General features: G+C 42.1%; 3 protein-coding genes across 3 annotated transcripts; 1 reads left to right on the forward strand and 2 right to left on the reverse strand.

The window, feature by feature from the left end:
- Positions 1–57: 57 nt before the first annotated feature.
- Positions 58–9757, forward strand: LOC136445087 (uncharacterized). The gene is made up of 13 exons (XM_066442944.1): positions 58–184; positions 1002–1123; positions 1561–1774; positions 2210–2334; positions 2950–3077; positions 3686–5383; positions 5906–6018; positions 6163–6291; positions 6760–6830; positions 7380–7435; positions 7759–7816; positions 8434–8546; positions 9063–9757. Exons 1-13 carry the CDS (start codon positions 116–118, stop codon positions 9131–9133), a joined length of 2967 nt encoding a protein of 988 aa, XP_066299041.1. The 5' UTR covers positions 58–115; the 3' UTR covers positions 9134–9757.
- Positions 9414–16368, reverse strand: LOC136445089 (caspase-7-like). Its single transcript, XM_066442945.1, has 11 exons — positions 16127–16368; positions 15452–15617; positions 14565–14770; positions 13923–14001; positions 13303–13401; positions 13095–13195; positions 12487–12657; positions 11864–12074; positions 11159–11274; positions 10610–10722; positions 9414–10157 (listed from the first exon to the last, which is right to left on the reverse strand). The coding sequence occupies exons 2-11, from the start codon at positions 15468–15470 to the stop codon at positions 9947–9949; spliced, it is 1326 nt and encodes a 441-aa protein (XP_066299042.1). The 5' UTR covers positions 15471–15617; positions 16127–16368; the 3' UTR covers positions 9414–9946.
- A 1901-nt stretch (positions 16369–18269) lies between these two features.
- LOC136445171 (cytokine-inducible SH2-containing protein-like) lies at positions 18270–18842 on the reverse strand. The gene has a single exon (XM_066443040.1). It carries the CDS (start codon positions 18840–18842, stop codon positions 18270–18272), a length of 573 nt encoding a protein of 190 aa, XP_066299137.1.
- Positions 18843–19064: the final 222 nt, after the last annotated feature.

A 19064-nucleotide genomic window follows, 5' to 3' on the forward strand; every position in this document is an offset into this window, starting at 1 on the left:
ACCAACTTTTCCAGTTTAATAGTGGTAAAATCAATTTCATCGATAAAGACCATCAAACTGCACTTCTCTACTGTACCGCACGTGGCGCTTCTACACAGAGAACTCCAAGTGGAGCATGGGAACAAAAATGGCGGCCAAGTTGAAAAAGAGTAACAACATTGTCGACAGACTTCGGCTAAAGGAGGTGAGTAGCTGTGTTTCCAGTGTTTCTTGAGTGGAACTAAGTGTTTCAGGAATTGTGTGGTTTGTTTTGTGTAGTTTGCTGTAAAGGCGTAGTCGTGGCACAAGGATACGCAACCAAATCCGTGCCCCCCTCCCACCCCTTGCTCTGATCATGTGAATCGAAGCTGTCAAATATGGAAAAATTATGCTCGTCATCGGTTGAACTACCAAAACGTATTGAATCTAGAAAGTTCATTGAAGAATGTTGACGTTTCTGTCACAATATGAGTTGAGAATTACTGAAAGCCTCATCTGAGCACAGATTCCCTAAAAGAATAGTGTGTACTATGACCTTTAATAAATAAATTTATCACTAGTAACGTTGATAGTAGTAGTATGAATGGAATATATGATATGCAGTGTCCGCTGAGAGTTACATAACTTAAATCACAACTAGAGTTAAGTATTTGTGCTGTATATACTTCAGGTTTGCTATTTTAGTCTAGCGATTACGTGGTCTTTTTATGAATATGAATTAGTATTGAATTTTTCCTTGAGTTGAATCAAGGAGGTTGAAATGTGTGATAGTTGTGTGCCAATTTGTTAAAAATAGACAAAATGCTAGTGACCCCAAAAAACACCCCTCCCAATGAAATGGTATGGCGACCCTGTGATGTCACAATACAAGATGGCGGCCACCGCACATGCCAACGGATCCAACAAAGCTTTTGCTTTAAAAAAACTGTAAAGATTTCTGAAGTCAAAAAGTCATATGCCCCCCTCTCCATTTTATGTGCAAATTGATAACTATTACAACATTGTTTGTGCTTCTGTGACAGATACGAGGCAGTCTACAGCCCCACAGTCGTGCCACTCCTGTGAGGATGTTCAATAGGACAATACCAGACTCCCTCGTCTTCAACCTGAAGGACCTGGTACCTCTTTCTGTGCTGCATGATGGGTAGGTTGTAGTGTGTTGCATGATGGGTAGGTTGCACGTGCACTATGTTGCATGATTGGTACTAAGGGTACGATAGGTTGCACTGTGTTGCATGATGGGTAGGTTGTACTGTGTTGCATGATGGGTAGGTTGCACTGTGTTGCATGTTTGATAGGTTGTACTTTGTTGCATGATGGGTAGGTCGTACTGTGTTGCATAATTAGTAGGTAGATTGTACTGTATTGCATGATGGGTAGGTTGTACTGTGTCACATGATGAGAAGGTTTACTATTGTAACTGCCAAATCATTTCATTATAGACTTACATTCTATATCTAGAGCCTTTCTAAGTCAGAATCATGTGTTCCGATAAGTACAGTAAATCTATTTCTCAGTGTAGGGCGTCCAGAAGACACCTTGACGCCCTGCTAGCTAATAGCCTGATTTCATTTCTGGCAGCCATGTGTTCCTGGGCTTCACCAAGGACGGGCAGTTTGTCCTGTCCTACACACAGCTGGTGGAATCAGATGAATATTCTGGGTACCCAATTTACGAGTACCGCCTACACTGGTGGGTGCTGCAGCCGGTACTACAGGAGCAGCCCAGAACACAGGAGCAACTCACAGCACAGGAGCAGCCGGAAACAGCAAAGCGGCACATCAAACTGCACAAGGTACGTCAGATCATTAGTGCACACTTTGGTCTCATATTATGATAATAATAATGATTTGTTGGTCAGAAATTACCCATGCAATGGCAGCCAGTGCTGAATTGCTGCAGGGTTAACAATCACATAATACACAACAGATACACATTTGCTCCACACTTACACTTTGTGGAGCTGTTGCAAGGGTCTGGGCGGCTGCCATTTGGCGCCAGCAGGTGACCTTAACATGACCTTCCCCAATCCAAGTCAGGTACCCATTCTGGCATTCACGCCTGGGTGGAGTGAGGAAAGTCGTGTTAAGTGCCTTTCCCAAGGGCACAACATTGGGGCATAGCAGTGGTTTTGAATCTGGGACCACTCGATACTGGGCGAAAGACCCTACTGATTGAGCCACACGATGCCACACTGTCTGACCATTATGTTAATCTTGTGTTCCTACAGGTGTCTCAAGTGCGGCTCTTCGCAGAGGAAGATATTCCGACAGACGTGTACTTGTTGGTGTGTCAGTGGCCAACAGACCCCACCAAAGTGCTGGTGCATGGATACAGGCATGGGACTATGAGCCAGTCAGATCTTTTGCTTATATTTTAGATGACTACCGCTCGTTCTCATTTAAATGTACACATTTTGTAATCTCCGTTACCGTTAGAAGTAAGACGTTCCTGCCACATATAAGGTACCAAACTGCCGTTTTTTAAAACCTAGAAAAGAGATTGGACTGGAGCTAGAATAGCATTGAGATTTATTTATATGTAGGCCACACCAATTTAATTTCTTGGTTAACAAATTTTTTTGGTAACATTTTAGCACAAGGACATCATGAAAACAGAAGACTGGGGTGAAATTTTGCACCTGACCCTGTTCACTCCCTGAAACTGTGTGTACCAAACTACAAACTTTCCTCTGAGATTCTGTTTTCATGTTCATTTTCCAATGAATCTAGCATGAGATTCCGTTAACCAAGAAATTGAATTGGTGTGGCCTTAGTGTGAAAAATAGTCACTGTATTAATGAGTGTTTGAACTTTTCAGGTTTGGGTACAGGTAAACTTAATGCTCAAGTGTGGTCCTGTACCTACACGTAATAGTAATACAATTATACATGTAGAACTAATTGGGTATTATAGGTACAGTGTGCCAGTACACAGCCCTAGTAAAAACAAATTTCAACTTTATCTACAGTTACCAAAGCGGGGTCACCACGCCCAGCAGTGATGAGAAGGGCTTGTGTTACCTGACTGTCACAGCTGTTCCACCTGTAGGGCCCTGTGAGGACTGTGCGCAGCTGCCGCAGGATCTGGATCCACCAGGTGAGCACCTGTGTTACTGTGTCATCAGCAGCTGGAACAGGGGCCGGAATTAAGATGATATGCACTGATTTAGGTAACAACACTTTACGGTTACTTAAGTTCGAAAATAATTTCATCAGCTTGGTATAGAGTATAGGATATAGGAGATTCTTTTTACACAACCAAGTAATCTCACCTGCTAACGTTTCGATGTCTATCCACCAGACACCTTCTTCACAGCTTCTGACTGGAGTACTGCTTCTCACCGCTATAAAGCGCCAGCTACATCGGCTACTTATAGCGGTGAGAAGCAGTACTAGTACTCCAGTCATAAGCTCTGAAGAAGGTGTCTGATAGACATCGAAATGTTTTTTATATGTATTAGTCTGGCACAGAAAATAGAAATAGAACTGTTATGATAAGACTGTCCTCTTAATTGTACATTGTTAGATAATACAGTATTGATATATTGAGCCCTTGGTAATGCCAAATTGAGTTAACAACTGTGGCAAAAAGCTAGTAGACTCAGCTCTAATTCTAAACCAGGGCTTGCAAAATTGGAGGATGTCAATGTAAGAGACATTTTTCAAGTTGCGAAAGAAGTTCACTGTCAACTCTGCCTTTTTCAGAACCCGAAGATTCTCTCAGCACCCCCGTGCCCTTACGGTGCCTGCGCCACAGTTTTACGCTTCATACCAAGTACGAACTGGCTCCGCCGTTCCCGCCCTTCCACCCCAAAGTCAGCCTCAAGCTGGACGGAGTCATCGTCCTCAATACGGCCGACTCACTGGTCGCGCTGTCAATCAAAACTGGAGGGGAGGACAGGGACCAGTCCATTCACACAGGAGGGGAGGACAAGGATCTGTCCATTCACTTAAGAGGGGAGGACAGGGAACTTTCCATTCATACTGTAGGGGAAGGCAGGGAACTGTCTATTCACACAGTAGGGGAAGGCAGGGAACTGTCCATTCACACAGATAGAGGTGACAGGGAACAGTCCATTCACACAGGAGGAGGAGGCAAGGAACCGGAGACTGTTTCATCACCAGTTCTAAGAGTTGATGGCAAACTTGACTCAAAGCTACAGCGCGAGATCAGTGCAGCAACAGCAATTTGTCAGGACCAAGTTTTATCTTCTGACCACCATTTGGAAATGCAGAACTCAGGTAGCAATAGTTCTTATGTTTTTAATGCGAGGGCATGCTCAGGGAACCAAGAACATGTGGAGGACAAAGTTGGTGATTTATGTGAGAAATGTGGATCTGACAATGTGAAGACAGGTGTCACAGACAAGAGTAGCACCTGTGCAGCTGATCACAGCTCTGCAGGTGATTTATCAGGTGCTGCACATCCTGGATGTCTAGAAATCTTCGCAGGTGCAAACAGCTGTAACACCTGTATAAACACTAGCAATGCTTCATCAAGTTCTGAAGGTGCCAAATGCCTCAGTACCAAAGAGAATAAAAGCCAAAGTGAAGAAATTAGGAGATCAGTTTCTGTCAAAGCCTTTGAAGAAATTGTTTTTTCTAAGAAGGGAGCTTCCCTTTCAGAGACTTTAGAAGTAGATACTACTTATCATGGGGCAAGTACAGTACAAATAGCACAGAAAACAGTCTATACATGCACACAATCTACAGGCAGCACATCACTAGATAGCATGGATTGTGAGCTGTCATCAGATATGCTGTCTGATGCTTTGGACAGCAACTGCAGGAACAGCACAGCCCTGTACATAAAGACTCCTGAAGGTCATAATCAGCCATCAGATCTACTGTCTGCTGCCTCTGACAGCAGTTCCTGGGACAGCACAGTTTTGCGCAAGAAGATTCCACAAGTGTCATCAGATCTTCTGTCTGCTGCTTCAGACAGCACCACCAGGTATAGCACAACTGTGGACAGCAGGACTCCTGAAGGTCATGCCCAGCCATCCGATCTACTGTCTGCTGCTTCAGACAGCACCCCCAGGTATAGCACAACTGTGGACAGCAGGACTCCTGAAGGTCATGCCCAGCCATCCGATCTACTGACTGCTGCTTCAGACAGCACCACCAGGTATAGCACAACTGTGGACAGCAGGACTCCTGAAGGTCATGCCCAGCCATCAGATCTGCTGTCTGCTGCTTCAGACAGCACCACCGGGTACAGCACAACTGTGGACAGCAGGACTCCTGAAGGTCATACCCAGCCATCCGATCTACTGTCTGCTGCCTCAGACAGCAGTTGGGACAGCACAGTGTTGGACTGCAACAGGTCACCATGTTTCACCTTCACCAGGAGACAGTATGTGTACAGCACAACTGAGGGTGAAGACCATTTGGAAGACACAGGTCAGATATAGCAGCATAGACTAGTGAAATATTAGATTGATTATCACATCTAGACTAACAAGCTATAGAAACAAAGGTACTGTAAATGCCTTTAACTTAAGTTTGCAGTGATTCAGTTGCGCGATAGCACTACCGGGTATACTGTACAGTGATGAAAATTTTTGCGGTGGTTTTAAATTCAAAGAGAAGTGTTCACCACAAAAACTGCGAACATAATACCTGACCTCTAATATTTTAAGAATTACAGTACTTGGCATGCACATGTAGGTGCAATAAACCTAGCAATTAGCACTCAATAGTAGAAAAGGTCTGAATTTCAGGCATTACCATGTTTCTACAGTGTGCTTTTGGTGAGAAATGGGAAGTTTTATGTTCGTCCTATAATGTTGATTAATTGTTGTTGCTACATAAACTACAGTCTCTTTATTTAGATTTTGTCTGTTTAAACTTGTACGCTATTTTTCAGAACAATCTTTCCTGTTTAGCAGTTGTTTTAAAGGGTGTTTGTCCGCTTTGTTACAGGAGAGAGTGGCAGTGAGTACCAGTCCTTGTTGCCACTGGAAGTACACGGAGCAGGATACTCCTCCATGAGGCTGTGTATGGGGGAGGACAGGGGGAGCACCTACTATGGGCAGGTAATGTGTTAGTATTTAGTCAGAAGCCTTGAATGAATACACGCACATTTGTCATTCTTCATGCCAGCACAAACAACAGTTAGTACATGTAGCACCAATACATAATTAAAGTTGATTAGATTTTTCCATCCATTGTTGTCACAGCCTGGCTCAGTAGAGGTGCAGGAGTTGCGCATGGATGCAGAACAGTTCATCTGTGACATGGCGCGGCAGGACGCCGACTGGGGAAACAGATTTGTGGCCTTCACTGACTACGACATGCAGATCATTGATGTAAGTATGACAAATGATTAAATAATAACTGTCACAACAACAAAAACTGGCAATAGACAAATTATTGCATAAGCTAGAAAATACAGATTTGAAAATCATTGTTGAAGCTGTTTTTTCTGTCTACAGGCATGTGATTTGTACCTATTTATTTGAGGTTCAACACACATTCAAATTCAAGATTGGTAACGGAATGCAGTCAAGAGGAAACAATACAGAAATAATTGTGAAATCCTACATATCTGTACAATCAATAAAAGTATGAGCGGTATGGAAAATACTTGTATTACAGTTTTGCAAGTATGAATATAAAGTGGATCCTCAAAGTAGTAACAAGCATAGTGTGCTGTTATTCACTTATTGTACTGTGATTTTTGCTTGTTTTATGATTCCCAACATAGTATGTGTGTATGACAGCATGCAATGTCCTCCTATGTTCCCAACACTCAGTAGTGTAACTGTTGTCTGTAGGTTTGTCCTGACAGTAGGCAGCTGGTCGTGCTGGTTCTAGCATTGGTCCGAGCTCGTCCACACTATGGCAAGTAAGTAGCAAGGCCTGATATTTGCAGCAATTACAATATGAATCCTCTTCCAATGGTAGTCCTTGGGTAGACAGACTGTTCATATTATCCATGTAAATGGCATTGTTGTTTAATGGTTCATACGTATGCAGACGTGTACATTTGTATGAACACACTTGGCTGCTTTGATTCAAAGACTGACATGTTTCTGAATTACTGTGATACTTGTTTCTTTCACTGTAACTTTATGTTCACTGTTTTCACCGTGAACTTACCATCACTGTGAAAAAAACTGTTGAATGTTATTAGTGATGATTCCTTCACACATCCGTTCTGTAAATCACTTGCCGCCACCGTGAAGTTAAAGTTCAGTGAAAATGTCCATTTTCCTTATACCATGAAATTTTGCTACCGTAAAGATAAAGTGAATTACAGTATCCATAGACTTCATAACATCAATTACATGTACATTAGATTTCAGTGAGAATGGAATGTAAAATACTGTTGCTGTTTTTGATAGCAGCACTGACTAGTGTGATTGAATTATTGTTTTGTTTTTCCCCCTAAAAGTTGCATCCCTAAGTTGTACCAGACCAGCTTCACAGCAGCTTGGGACCTCAACACAGGTGGGTGTTGTTAGTTATTGATAGTTAAAGGAGAAATATAAAAGGAGCTACATGCTCAAACTAGTAACTTTCTATCTTAAGATGTTTTTGAAAAAAAGCTATGTTTTTTTGTCTAGAAACTTTGGCACAAGTCAGTTTTTTTTATTGAATTTTTTGCTGCAAAAATGAATTAAACATTTCATTCAGGATTTCTCTATCAAAACCATCAATGAAAATATCTCAGCATGGTTAACTTTTTTACAGGGAGTGATGCTCTTCAAAAGTTCAAAAAAGGTAATATTAGAAAAAACAATTTCAGGAAATAACAGACTGAATTTTTTCAGGCCACTACCAGACCAGAGATATCCAGCCTTTACAGGAATTTGATCAAGCACAACTCAGGTACTGTAAATGCAGAAATGTTTGCGGTGGTTTTATGCTTGCAGTTTTGGTGGTGACCGTTTCACCGCAAACTTAAAACCACCGTGAACATTTTTGTCCAATACTGTTGCAGTATGTAACTATAGTGCTGCCGCAAACTTAAAACCGCCGCAAACACTCCATATTTGCCTTAGAGCAAAATAAAAACCAAGTGAACTTAAATGCATTTACAGAACCACAACTTTTCCAGAGCATGCATCTGGTTATGCAGTCAAAACAGTGACTCCGAAGTGTTACTAGGCTAAGCACTCTTTTGTGTACACAGTACTTACAGAAACTAAGAGCTGATGCAAGTTTGTGAAGTTCATGATGTCAAGGACAGTATAATTGTTCCATGTGTGACTAGTTAGATACTGAATGGACATTATTGACAGTTGAATTTTAATGAAAAACAAGCATACAGCATTAACAATTTTCACTTATCAATTTTATTGTACAAATCTCGTAGCGTGGGCATTTCTGTTCAGTTGTCATGAAAACATCTTTCAAAGTTTTACCCATGCAAGGCTGGAGTGTGTTACTGGGTATGTTGTGGCAATAATACATATTGAGATACCTTTACTGGAACCCCCCTGTAGGAAAGTGTGGAATCCCGGTCGTGCCATGTGTCGAAAGATGCAGCAGAGGTGGATGATACCACAGGGATACGCCAGAGGGGTGCATGTCATGACCAACGAAGCCGTGTTCAGAGGTTCGTAATGGAAGCATAACTTTCACTTGCCTGCAAATTGAAGCTTCCAGCTTGTGTCTGTATTCAACTCTAGTCTCCCTTAAGTATTACCAGCACAGTATTGTGTTTATAGAAAGTATAGTGTACACACAACAGTCTGGTACATTGTATCTATGGATTGGTGATGGTGTGCTATGTGCTCATTTCTATCTTAGAGGAAAAACATCTATTTCAGAATGAAGCATAACAGAATATTACCATACTGTAACTTCTAAGCACATACTTGATACATAAATGATACTTCAATACTGTAATTCTTGTTTCTTTCACTGTAACTTTATGTTCACTGTTTTCACTTATCATCACCGTGAAAAACCTGTTGTAATTAAATTTTGCAACCGTGAAGATAAAGTGAATCACAGTATAATGCATGCACACAACAGTATTCGTAGCACCTTGGCACTCTGAAACTGGGTGTACTGCAGAAGGTTCACATTGTTTCTGTGTTTGTTGACATGTTTGTTTACTCCCTTGCAGGCCACAGTCTGTCCTTACTATGGGACTCCACCAACTGCATCGCCATCATTCCAGGACGTCCAGGAAGATAAAAACATGTAACCTTCTCAGTCACCGATCTGTTCTGTTAACGTTTTGCCCACTACATGTCCAAATTACTAGTACTAATTAGTCTCAAGGACCCGTCCTTCCATCCCAGGACGGAAATTTGCTTGTTAGAATGGAAAAAATTTCGCTCCATCCATTCAAAAGTCTGAACTTCATAACATGAAATTGATGAAAAAGTACTTTCATTAGATTAAAATGACAGATGTAACAACTAAAATCAACAACATCGGCTCCCAAACATTGAGTGGGACAGGACAAAATCTAAAGCTAGAGACAGCCCTGCTTAGTATATACTTACTTAGGCCTACTTGCCCATCCGTCCAAATGCAGTGTACAATTTATGGCAATCGTTAGCCTATCTGTGCTTTGGTTCAAAATTAACAATTCAGAAGAATATAGACTAAAACGTTCTAATGTGTGCAAAGCACAAGAAGGGTTTCTTCATTCACATTGTGTTAAAAATCATTCTAACATGTGAATTAAATAAGCAAGTTGATGTCTGGCTCTACCTCTACTAGTATTCAGTGATTAGTAGCATTCTGTACATTTTGGGTATGCCGACTTCAGTAGTTCATGAAATATCATTAAAACGTTACTTTTAAGTACAAGTATGAGTGGACAATGATCTTAATAGCCCTTGTTTCTTATCGGAGTCCTTTAGAAAATACCTCTCCTAGTGAGAGGAATCTAAAATCCTTTGGCAGTTCCATTCTTCAATACTCTCACTGGTAACCTTGATTTATAATCTTATTCTAGCAAACATTTATTTCCTTCGCCATGTGTTTGCTTTGCACCAGTCAAGTGTTTTGCTGACATTGAAGGAAGAGTTTTTTCCGGAGAAACACACGCGTCTCCGCGGCCTGCTTGATTATACGCAGTGATCCATCCACGTCTATCGAAGCATTGCAGTTGGCGACCTCGTGTCGGACACGTGTGAAGAGGGTGTCAATGTCCTCATCTCGGCCGTGTTCATCAAACACCTTCACAACACTCTGAATCAGGACCGATCTGCAGAAGACAAAATGTACAGTCCCACATGTAACTATTCTTCAATCCAGTTAAACTTATTGAAGAGCTAAACTTCAATTCCACTGTTTGTTTGTTTTTAACTTCAATTTTACCACAAAACAAGGCTCATCAGAGCCACTCACATGTTTGAGGTTATTGTACTAGACTGTGATGACAGATGTTTGTTCACCTTTGACTTGAAAAGTATAAGATTGTGACAAGACTCGAGGTACAGTTTCTATAATCATAGGTTCAATGAATGAATGAATATCTTTTATTTATATACCAAATGAATCTAATGCAATACAGTATAAACATTGAGAATTCCCCCCACTATTTTCAACAAGTACATTTAGTAATAGACCATGGATTGACATCCCATTCTTAGACTGCAACCATGTATGTTAGCATGCTTTTTCACAAACCCAAATGCTCAGTGTTAGGTGGCTTACCCCTCCAGACTGTGCCTGAGAGCCTTCCTGCCATCAGCACAGGCAAACAGGATGACGGAGTCAGAGTCTGTGGGCTGTAGACTTTGCTCTACTTCTACCCAGTCGACCTGGAGCTGTAATGCATGAATGAGTTACTAGTTTTACTTCCAAATATTTAAACCCCGAGAAAGTTTTCTTTACCTTTCTTCTAATCAAAACTTAGCCAGAGGTCTACTCTAACTCTACTCTGCTCTAACTAAACAGGATGACACTCAGGCAAATCAAAATTACATGTAGCAATCAAACCAAAAAAACTTACAATATGCATGCAACCTCTTGGCTTGATGTAATTAGTAGCTATTGCACCAATCAAATGGCTTGTATCAACTGTGGTATGTACCAAAGAAGTTCATAAAACCCTAGATGTTTATAACTTCACAGTAGATGTTTTCTTAACCTTCACTATGTTTAGGTAGTCTTTTGGTACCAAGTAATTGTTGGTATTAGGGTTAGGTGGCAGGAAGAAGGTCTGAGGCTTCTTCACTGGTCAAACCAGAGAGGAGAACTTACATCTTCATCATGGACCATCTCATCACTGTCGGACACAGATGAGTCACTGTCTTCGTCCTCTGGGTCATCACTGGGTCGTGAAGCATCTGCTCTCCACCGGCCGAAGTCCAGCTCACCTGATCAGGTAAGGTTATATATTTACCACTCAATTGTAACACTGTCCTCTATTTTGTACTATGCATATGTTTAATCATTGTTGCCATACATTGTACTGTGTACCATTGTTGTGCAATAAAGGTCTTTTAAATTTAGACTACAGATCTCTAAACTGATATGAATAGTGTTCTGTACTAGTACATGATTATTGTGTTTTGCTTGACCTTGATGGTAAAAAGTATTTTTATGTTTAATATCAAGGAAGGGAAACATTGTTTTTGCTCTGTTTGGTCTTCCTTCCAAACACATACATGTAAGGTCAATGACCTGGACTAGAAGGCTGTTGCCATGGCTACTGGTAATGTCAGCCTGTGTTGTTCGATTACATAATGAAGCAAGTGGCAGGACACAGCTGGAGGGGTTGGTCACCATGTATATGAATGTGTTAGTAAGAATGGTTACCTTTCTATTTTTCCCATTTTTTCTGCAAAGACTGCATTGCAACCATACAGCAGTTCTGGTGTCCTATTGTAACTTTGACTCTTCTAGGAACAACTTTAATTCTTAAAATCCATGACATCATAGGTGTACATATCAAAGCCCCCTCACCTCCCCTACACATCTGCATGATGAATATCTTGGGACAGGCAATGCTGGAGCTGATGATAGGTCTGAAGATATCTTGGTTTAACTTGACACCCCTCCAGTCCGTACCCATGGCGTCGGCACCAGAACCGTGTGTCATGACAGAGACCAGTAGACAGGTGGAGTAGCTGTGGTCTTTTGTCTCGACAAACTTTCGAATGGCCTTCTTCATCTCCTAAAAAGGAAGGGTAGATTCATAAATGTCAAGGGAGTTTCTTCTGCCTTTTTTAACCCTCAGTCTGCTAAGGTAGCCGTTTGGCACTACATTTGTATTGATTATGAGGCTAGGCAGCAGCAAGGAGGTCTATATAACCTCCTTGGTAGCAGGGAGAAGGTTAATACGTGATGGATTCTACTTTTCTAGCATAGAGGTAATCTTTTGAATATTTGAATCTTTCTCTGCTGGCAACTATTTTGCGTTGGCTAACAGCTACCTAGCAGAGAAAAGGATAAAACAATGAAAGTGAAAATAATATCTTATAACTGATCATCTCAGCTTTAAAGGTACTACAAATGATTCCATAGTTTTCTGCACAAATTCTGTTACACAGGGTTAACAATACAAATGTCTTAAAAAGCCTACTCACTGTGGAGTTGAGGTTCAGTTTTGTGGTGACCTTGAACCCAAGCTTCTTTAGAACCTGCTCAAGGTCGTGACTGTCCTTCTCCATGCCCCTGCGGTTCTCCTGGTGCCTTGTGGGAAACTTGATGTTGTTGATGATCAGAGCTCTGCCGACCATCCTTCCCAAAGGGTAGGTCTGAAGAAAAAACATTCATTGAAAGTTAGAAACATTCTAAAATGTCCCTGAAAAGGTCACATTTAAACAAGCTATAGAGCAAATACTTTTAGCAATCATAACATATCATTACAATATGTTGTTTGCAATGTGCAATCAGATACAAGGTCACAATAGCTTCTATTTTTTTGACCACAAATGAAGTGTACATTGTAAGGCTGGGTTGTCACTGCATGTACTAGGTACAAATTCTAGACCGGACTGCAAGCAATTTCATTTCCAACTCAGTGCATTTTGATGCGCATGCACCGAAATGTAGACAGTAACAGCTTAAGTTTGTAAGGCACTGCTGTATGGTAGCTATGTGCTTAATCTTCATTTGGGAAAGTATCAATCTGTCCCAGGATGGATACTGCTCTACACCTATGCTTAGGGGGCACTGCTGTGCCTGTACCTACTGGTGGTGGTGCTCTGTTAGCTGCTGCTGGGGTTGTCTCCTGTACATGGATGCCCTGGCCATGGTTGGGAGTGTGTATGGATCCTTGGGGTGGAGCAGCATCTACGGCAAAGAAGGCAACATCATATCATCTTCAAACATCAGGCTAGGGTCTAGAGCCCATTTGATGTCTCAGGCTGACAAATCTGAAAGAACTTTGCTTGACTCACCTGCTTCTGCCTGGACTGGATATGAGTAGCTCTCTTGATCTCCTTCCTCAACATCCATGTCCATAGTCTCTTGAACGGGTGCACCAGTTCCTCTGCGGACTACGGAAAGAATATACTGTAATTCTTGATTTGTTAACAGCAACTTAATTTTAGCTATTTTAGCGGTCACTAGTCTACCGCTAAAATTTCATCATCGCAAATGTTTGATCACCAACATTTGTGACAATGATGTTTGTTTCCACCGTTAAAATTGAATGCCGTGAACTACTCACTTTTCCCCAAACTGCTTAAATTATACCAACTGCAATATTGAATAGAGTTACAGTAAATCAGGGAAAACGTTTCATGAATCTATTTAACAACCTATATGTCTGGAGTGCATATATGGAGATTTTTCTGGCTAACAAGCAAGGACAAAATAAAGAGCCTTAACCCACATCTGCAGAAAACCCACATTTTGACCATAATATCAAAGACCCCTCCATAAGACTACATCACAGTGTGTAATGTTTCAGTCCTTAACTCCTCAGGCCACTTTTTATGAACTGTCTGTGGTTAGTTAGGGAGCTTTGACTCCATATTAACTTCAAACCAATGAAATAGAGTAAAACGAGGCATACCTATGAAATCCCCATCCATAACTTTCTCAGCCAGGTCCACCCGATTGACTTCTCTCAGAGCCTGGACCAACTGTACCACCTAGAGCAAACAGTTTTCACTCTTCATTTCAACATCCTTCATGCAACCATTCACCTTGTAAAAAATGAATCGCCCAGGTATCCAAAGATCAAAGAAAAAAGTGCTTTTTTTCATGCCATAATGATGAAGTTGTAACCATTGACTCAAGTTCTTTTCTTTGACTGACCCTGTTATGCATTAATTTTTGCATAAGTTGTTGAAATTACAATGTTCATTATGATGTGATTGGTATGTGCTCAAGGATGTCCCTGTATCTCAACTGGTGGCAGCCTTACAGTTGAGATCCTGGTTCCAATTAGTTGGTTACTAGGAGACCCTGGTTTAATCCTGGGAATGGCATCTCGGTTGGGACTACACGTGTCTTTCGGGGCGTAAAATGGGGTCGGGAGATCATGGACATACCTTGAGCACGTTAAAGGGGAAGCTTAATGGATAGCAACTCCTCCCTGTTAAAATGTATCCTAGCTGCTACTGAAACAGCAAGGAAACTTGCTGCCTTATCTGCCACTCGTGACTAGGCACTACAAGGGCCTGAATGTAATGAACAAACAATATGTGCTCACCTGTGCCTCGGGGCCTCTGTCTGCTGTTTTCCTTTGCCACATGACCAACATGTCAACAATGGCTCTCTCCATATCCCGGGGATGATTGGCATCACAGAGGTCCACCTTTACCTTTGGCAGACCCAGGAAGATACCGAGGCTACGCCACTCATTCCCCAGTTCATCAGCCAGACGTGTCAGAGCTACCACTGACAACATGGCCTGTTCTGTGGGGATGCATGAGGGGATGAGAATTGTGTTAAGGTACAGCTACAGTGATCAGATAAGTGATGACAGAAAGATGGAACAAAAGGAGGGATGAAGGAAGGACAAATGAACAAATGGACAAATGAATGGATATGAAGGAATGATTTAATGACACTTAAAATGATTAGTAAAAGAACCACTGTTATATGTATGTCTAATGACTTAAACCTATAGAACCAAAGAGGTTTAAAATCAGTGATTTTAAACCTCCTTGATAGAACATAGAATGGTATACTGCTCAGAAGAAGGGTATAAGAACATAGAAGGGTATACTGCATTATGATACTGCTCAGATACCATTGAATTAGTCAAGAGTCATATTAGGGATGTCTCTGTAGCTCAACTGGTAGCAGCCTCACAGTTGAGGTCCTGGGTCCAATTACATGTAGTTGGAACCAGGAGACCCCAGTTAACGTTCAAATCCAGGGAAGGGCATCCTTATTGGAGCTGCATTTGTCGTTCAGAAGGGACATAATATGGGGGTCCCATGGTCGAGGAGGTGCCTCGAGCATGTTGAAAGGCACTACAACAGTCTCATTACTCAGGAACCTACTGGCTGTACTTCAGATCAATATTACAAACCATTGTGTTACTGTAGGATGGAATAATTAGATACTTGAAAATTGTCCTGAGGGTCTCACCTGAAGTTACACCTGCCATCTGTTCAGCAGCACTGCACACAGGACCTCTAGAAAAACCTGCTGGTTTTCTCAATGCTGCTGTTCATATGCATACACCATTGGGTTTTTTTGGGGCTACCCTTCCTTGGTGGCCTCTCACTCTTGTGTTCCAACAGTTCTTGTGGGTCTGCACAGAAAAGAAAACGTTGTAGTCAAGAATGACTGAGCAGAAAAACATTCTGTAGTACCGGTAATAGGCCGAAAATTTGCACGATTTGGGATTGAATGAAACTGGCACCTATTAAATGTTTGCATGTGTGCTGGTGATGAACTTACCGAGCCTTGACGACTAAAGAGATAGGGTCTTAAGAATCAAAAGATTAAAATATACTTGGCCCTCAGTAAAAGCAGCTTAAGCGTCTCCAGTCTATATGATAAACGTCAGAGAGGCTTTACTTTATATATGTCGTCACCAGTATGATTAATCGTGTGGTTTCCCCTCTCTGTGGACCGCTTGAGAAAATTACGGCACACTCTGACATTTTCAGCTCTGATTGCATCCACTTTACAGGTCATGACCGGTACTTTCCGTGTCAATCAGTTCAACACCAGGGGAATGAGATTGACACATGCCCTATTAAACTCCCAGAACATACACTAGACTAAAGTATAACATAGGAAGTTTGACACACTTACATGGCCATGGGTCCGAAACCCGGAAGTAACGTTACCAAATTCGTGTGTCTCCGATTGGCGAGTGTTGTTGCCCCAGTCCTTGCAGAACAACAACTTTCCTAGGGCCTTACAGAGTAAATTTCTTGTCACACGTCTTCTAGAGCAACAGAAACACTCTTTTTGTAGACAAGAAAGCCGGGAACTCTGTTGTGTTACTTTGGAAATCCCCCGTCTGAGTCGGCAGGGTCCTGGGTCAGCCGCGTTGCACCATGGGATATAAGCAAGGTGTATCGAGTCACGTGACTGAAGGATTACTCACCTGTTGAGTTTCACACCTAGTTTCACATATCGCTATTAAGCTGTTCCAGTGGGTTTAATGAGAAAATACGCAACTTTGATGGCCGCACATCCAGTAAACAATTTGAAACTGTTTCTATAATACAAGCACACATGTCCTTATTTAGGCCTAGGGAAAATGTTACATTTTTCGATAGCGTTCGTGTATGTGTCGGTCTGTCTGTCAACACGATTTTGCCCCCCCCCCCAGTGGCTTTCTATGGTACTGCAGTGGAACTTCTGGCTTTGATACCTCGTGTTCTAGACAAGGGTACTGTCGCGAGCTTTGGTTGGTAGCTGTTGTTTTTGTTTTTGTTGTTTTTTCCTTGCTATTGTTGTTTTTAGATTTCGGCCTAAGTGATCCAGCAAATAACGTTACAGTTTATCAATGTAAAAGAAATGAAATAAATCAGGCCTCCGGTATTTTCAACATCATATTGTCATTGTACTTAACTTATAAAGTTGCATACCTATGAGAAGTGCACACTCACTCCAACCCTCAGGCAAATGCTTCTCTTAACTAAAGTGGTTGTTGTGGGCGTGTGTTTATTTGAACAAACCGCAAAAGAGGAAGCTTAAGTAACAGTTAGTTGATCTAGAGTCAATACACTGATAGAAAACGGATTGGAATGGACACAAAAACTCTTCTACGTCCGTTTTTAGTGTCTTTCATTCGCCGTAAGACCATAGAGATTTGCGTTGCTGTCTCGTACGATATATTGCCATAGTAGTCCAGCTAAACTTCAAGCCTCCATAATACAATATGTAAATATAAGGGGACGCTGACCTCCGATCGCGACCTAGAAACAATTTACAGCCTTGACATTTGTAATGTGCCACTATTGCAAAGAAAATACGTTTACAACAGATTAAAAGCATTCAGTTCACAAATCTTATAATTTGATTATATTACCTTCCTCGCAAGTGTTTTTTTTTTTAAATCTTCCCAACTGTATGAGGAGTTCTGCTTCCCTGTATGAAAAGGCCTAGGAAGGAAGACAACACGCACACGCATAGTAGAGGGTCACGGCAGGTACTTTTGGCGCGCGTGACGCAACGAAACCAGGGAGACCGCATATAGCTAGGGTGTATAGTTACGTGTCAATCACACGACTACCTCCCCCCGTACCTTCGTAAGAAAACAGGGCCGGTCCATTTTCGAAGGGAAGGCCGCCAGTCACAGTTTAGGGACTAACAAATAAACGGAGGCGGTACAGCTAATACAGTATATGTGTGGTTACGAAATCTGAAATCTCACTCTAGGAACTGGGCTTACCCCTGTTATTATCAATGGGTGGGCGCGATAACGAAAATGAAAGGGGGCGGAGACGCATTTACAAGTACGCAGTAAGTTTCAGGTAGAATTACACATGTTGTGTAAGCATACTCTATCAAGGATTTTATTACAACGGTTAACAAAAGAACTAGAAAAGAATCCATTTATTTAAAGATATGTAAAGGTTTTGACATATAACGTTTACATGTGGTACATACCTATTACTGACATTTCACTGTGCACGGTTCCCTTATGTAAGTTACGATTTCAAGTAGACGTAAAATGTGATAACAGTACTGTTGACGTAAGAGTTACACAATTGTCTCACATACGTACACTGAAGTGTTTTGTTACAAGCCCAGTGGTAAATCAACGAAGAAATCTTACGAAAACCCCTTGGGTGTGTCGAGCAACAACATCACACTGTATTTTGAACGAAGCCCCGTGGCAACTATGTAAATTAAACACACACGGAAGAATTTGACAACTTTCACTTTTGCCTTCGTGCGACATCTTGGAAGACACCAATCCTTTTAGTGAAGCGTACATTGTTCAATAACTGTACGGGTAGTCCCTGAGATACCGTTTTAGCGCTGGTGGCAAGGGAAGTTGTCCTATGTCGTTCTCAGACGTGTGGAGGTTTATGAGTGTTCGGCAAGAATGCTGTAAACTCGGGACCGAGTGTCTCAAAGGTTTTATCAGCTTTACCACGACTTCTCTTCTCCCCGTAGGCTCGAGCCAGTAATGCTTCCCCCCTCCTCGTAAAGAGTCCCTCCTGTAGTAATCGATCAGTCTCAGGACGCAGGTAAATTCCGGTGTATCCGAGTCGACGTCTGAGTCCAACTTGAAATGCCCGTCCACGTATTGGACACGGACGCTTGTCGTTCCCCTTGTAGTCTTCACGCTCAGACTGAACAGAAAGGCACAGTTCTCGCTGTCTCGTATCAAGAACGTCCCGACGTCCTGGGAACGGAGGGCGGTCTTCGCCTGTTTCCCCGATAATGCTCCCCAGTACCAGCAGCTAGCGTGTAAGGCTTGTACGGTCTTACCGATCCGCTGCAAGTCCAGCTCGGTGCTGCGAGCGGCCTCCACCGAGAGAGTGGGCGGGGGACTCCCGGAGGTCATTGTAGCACGTTATTCCCGCTCCCCATGTTACCGAGGACGTACAAAAAGCTCCTGAAGTGATACACTCACAAGTGTGGGCCGCACTCGGAAAGTTGGCCACTTTAAAACCTTGGCACAGGAAAGAAGTTGAAGGTCATGGTTCCCGGTCGGTCCTCTTGGGAACGTCGGTTAGCCACACGTATTCCATTACGCTTACCGCTTCACCAGGGAATGTGAGTTTGG

The sequence above is a fragment of the Branchiostoma lanceolatum genome, chromosome 11 (genome assembly GCF_035083965.1).
Source record: "Branchiostoma lanceolatum isolate klBraLanc5 chromosome 11, klBraLanc5.hap2, whole genome shotgun sequence".
NCBI classification, from domain to species: Eukaryota; Metazoa; Chordata; class Leptocardii; order Amphioxiformes; family Branchiostomatidae; genus Branchiostoma; species Branchiostoma lanceolatum.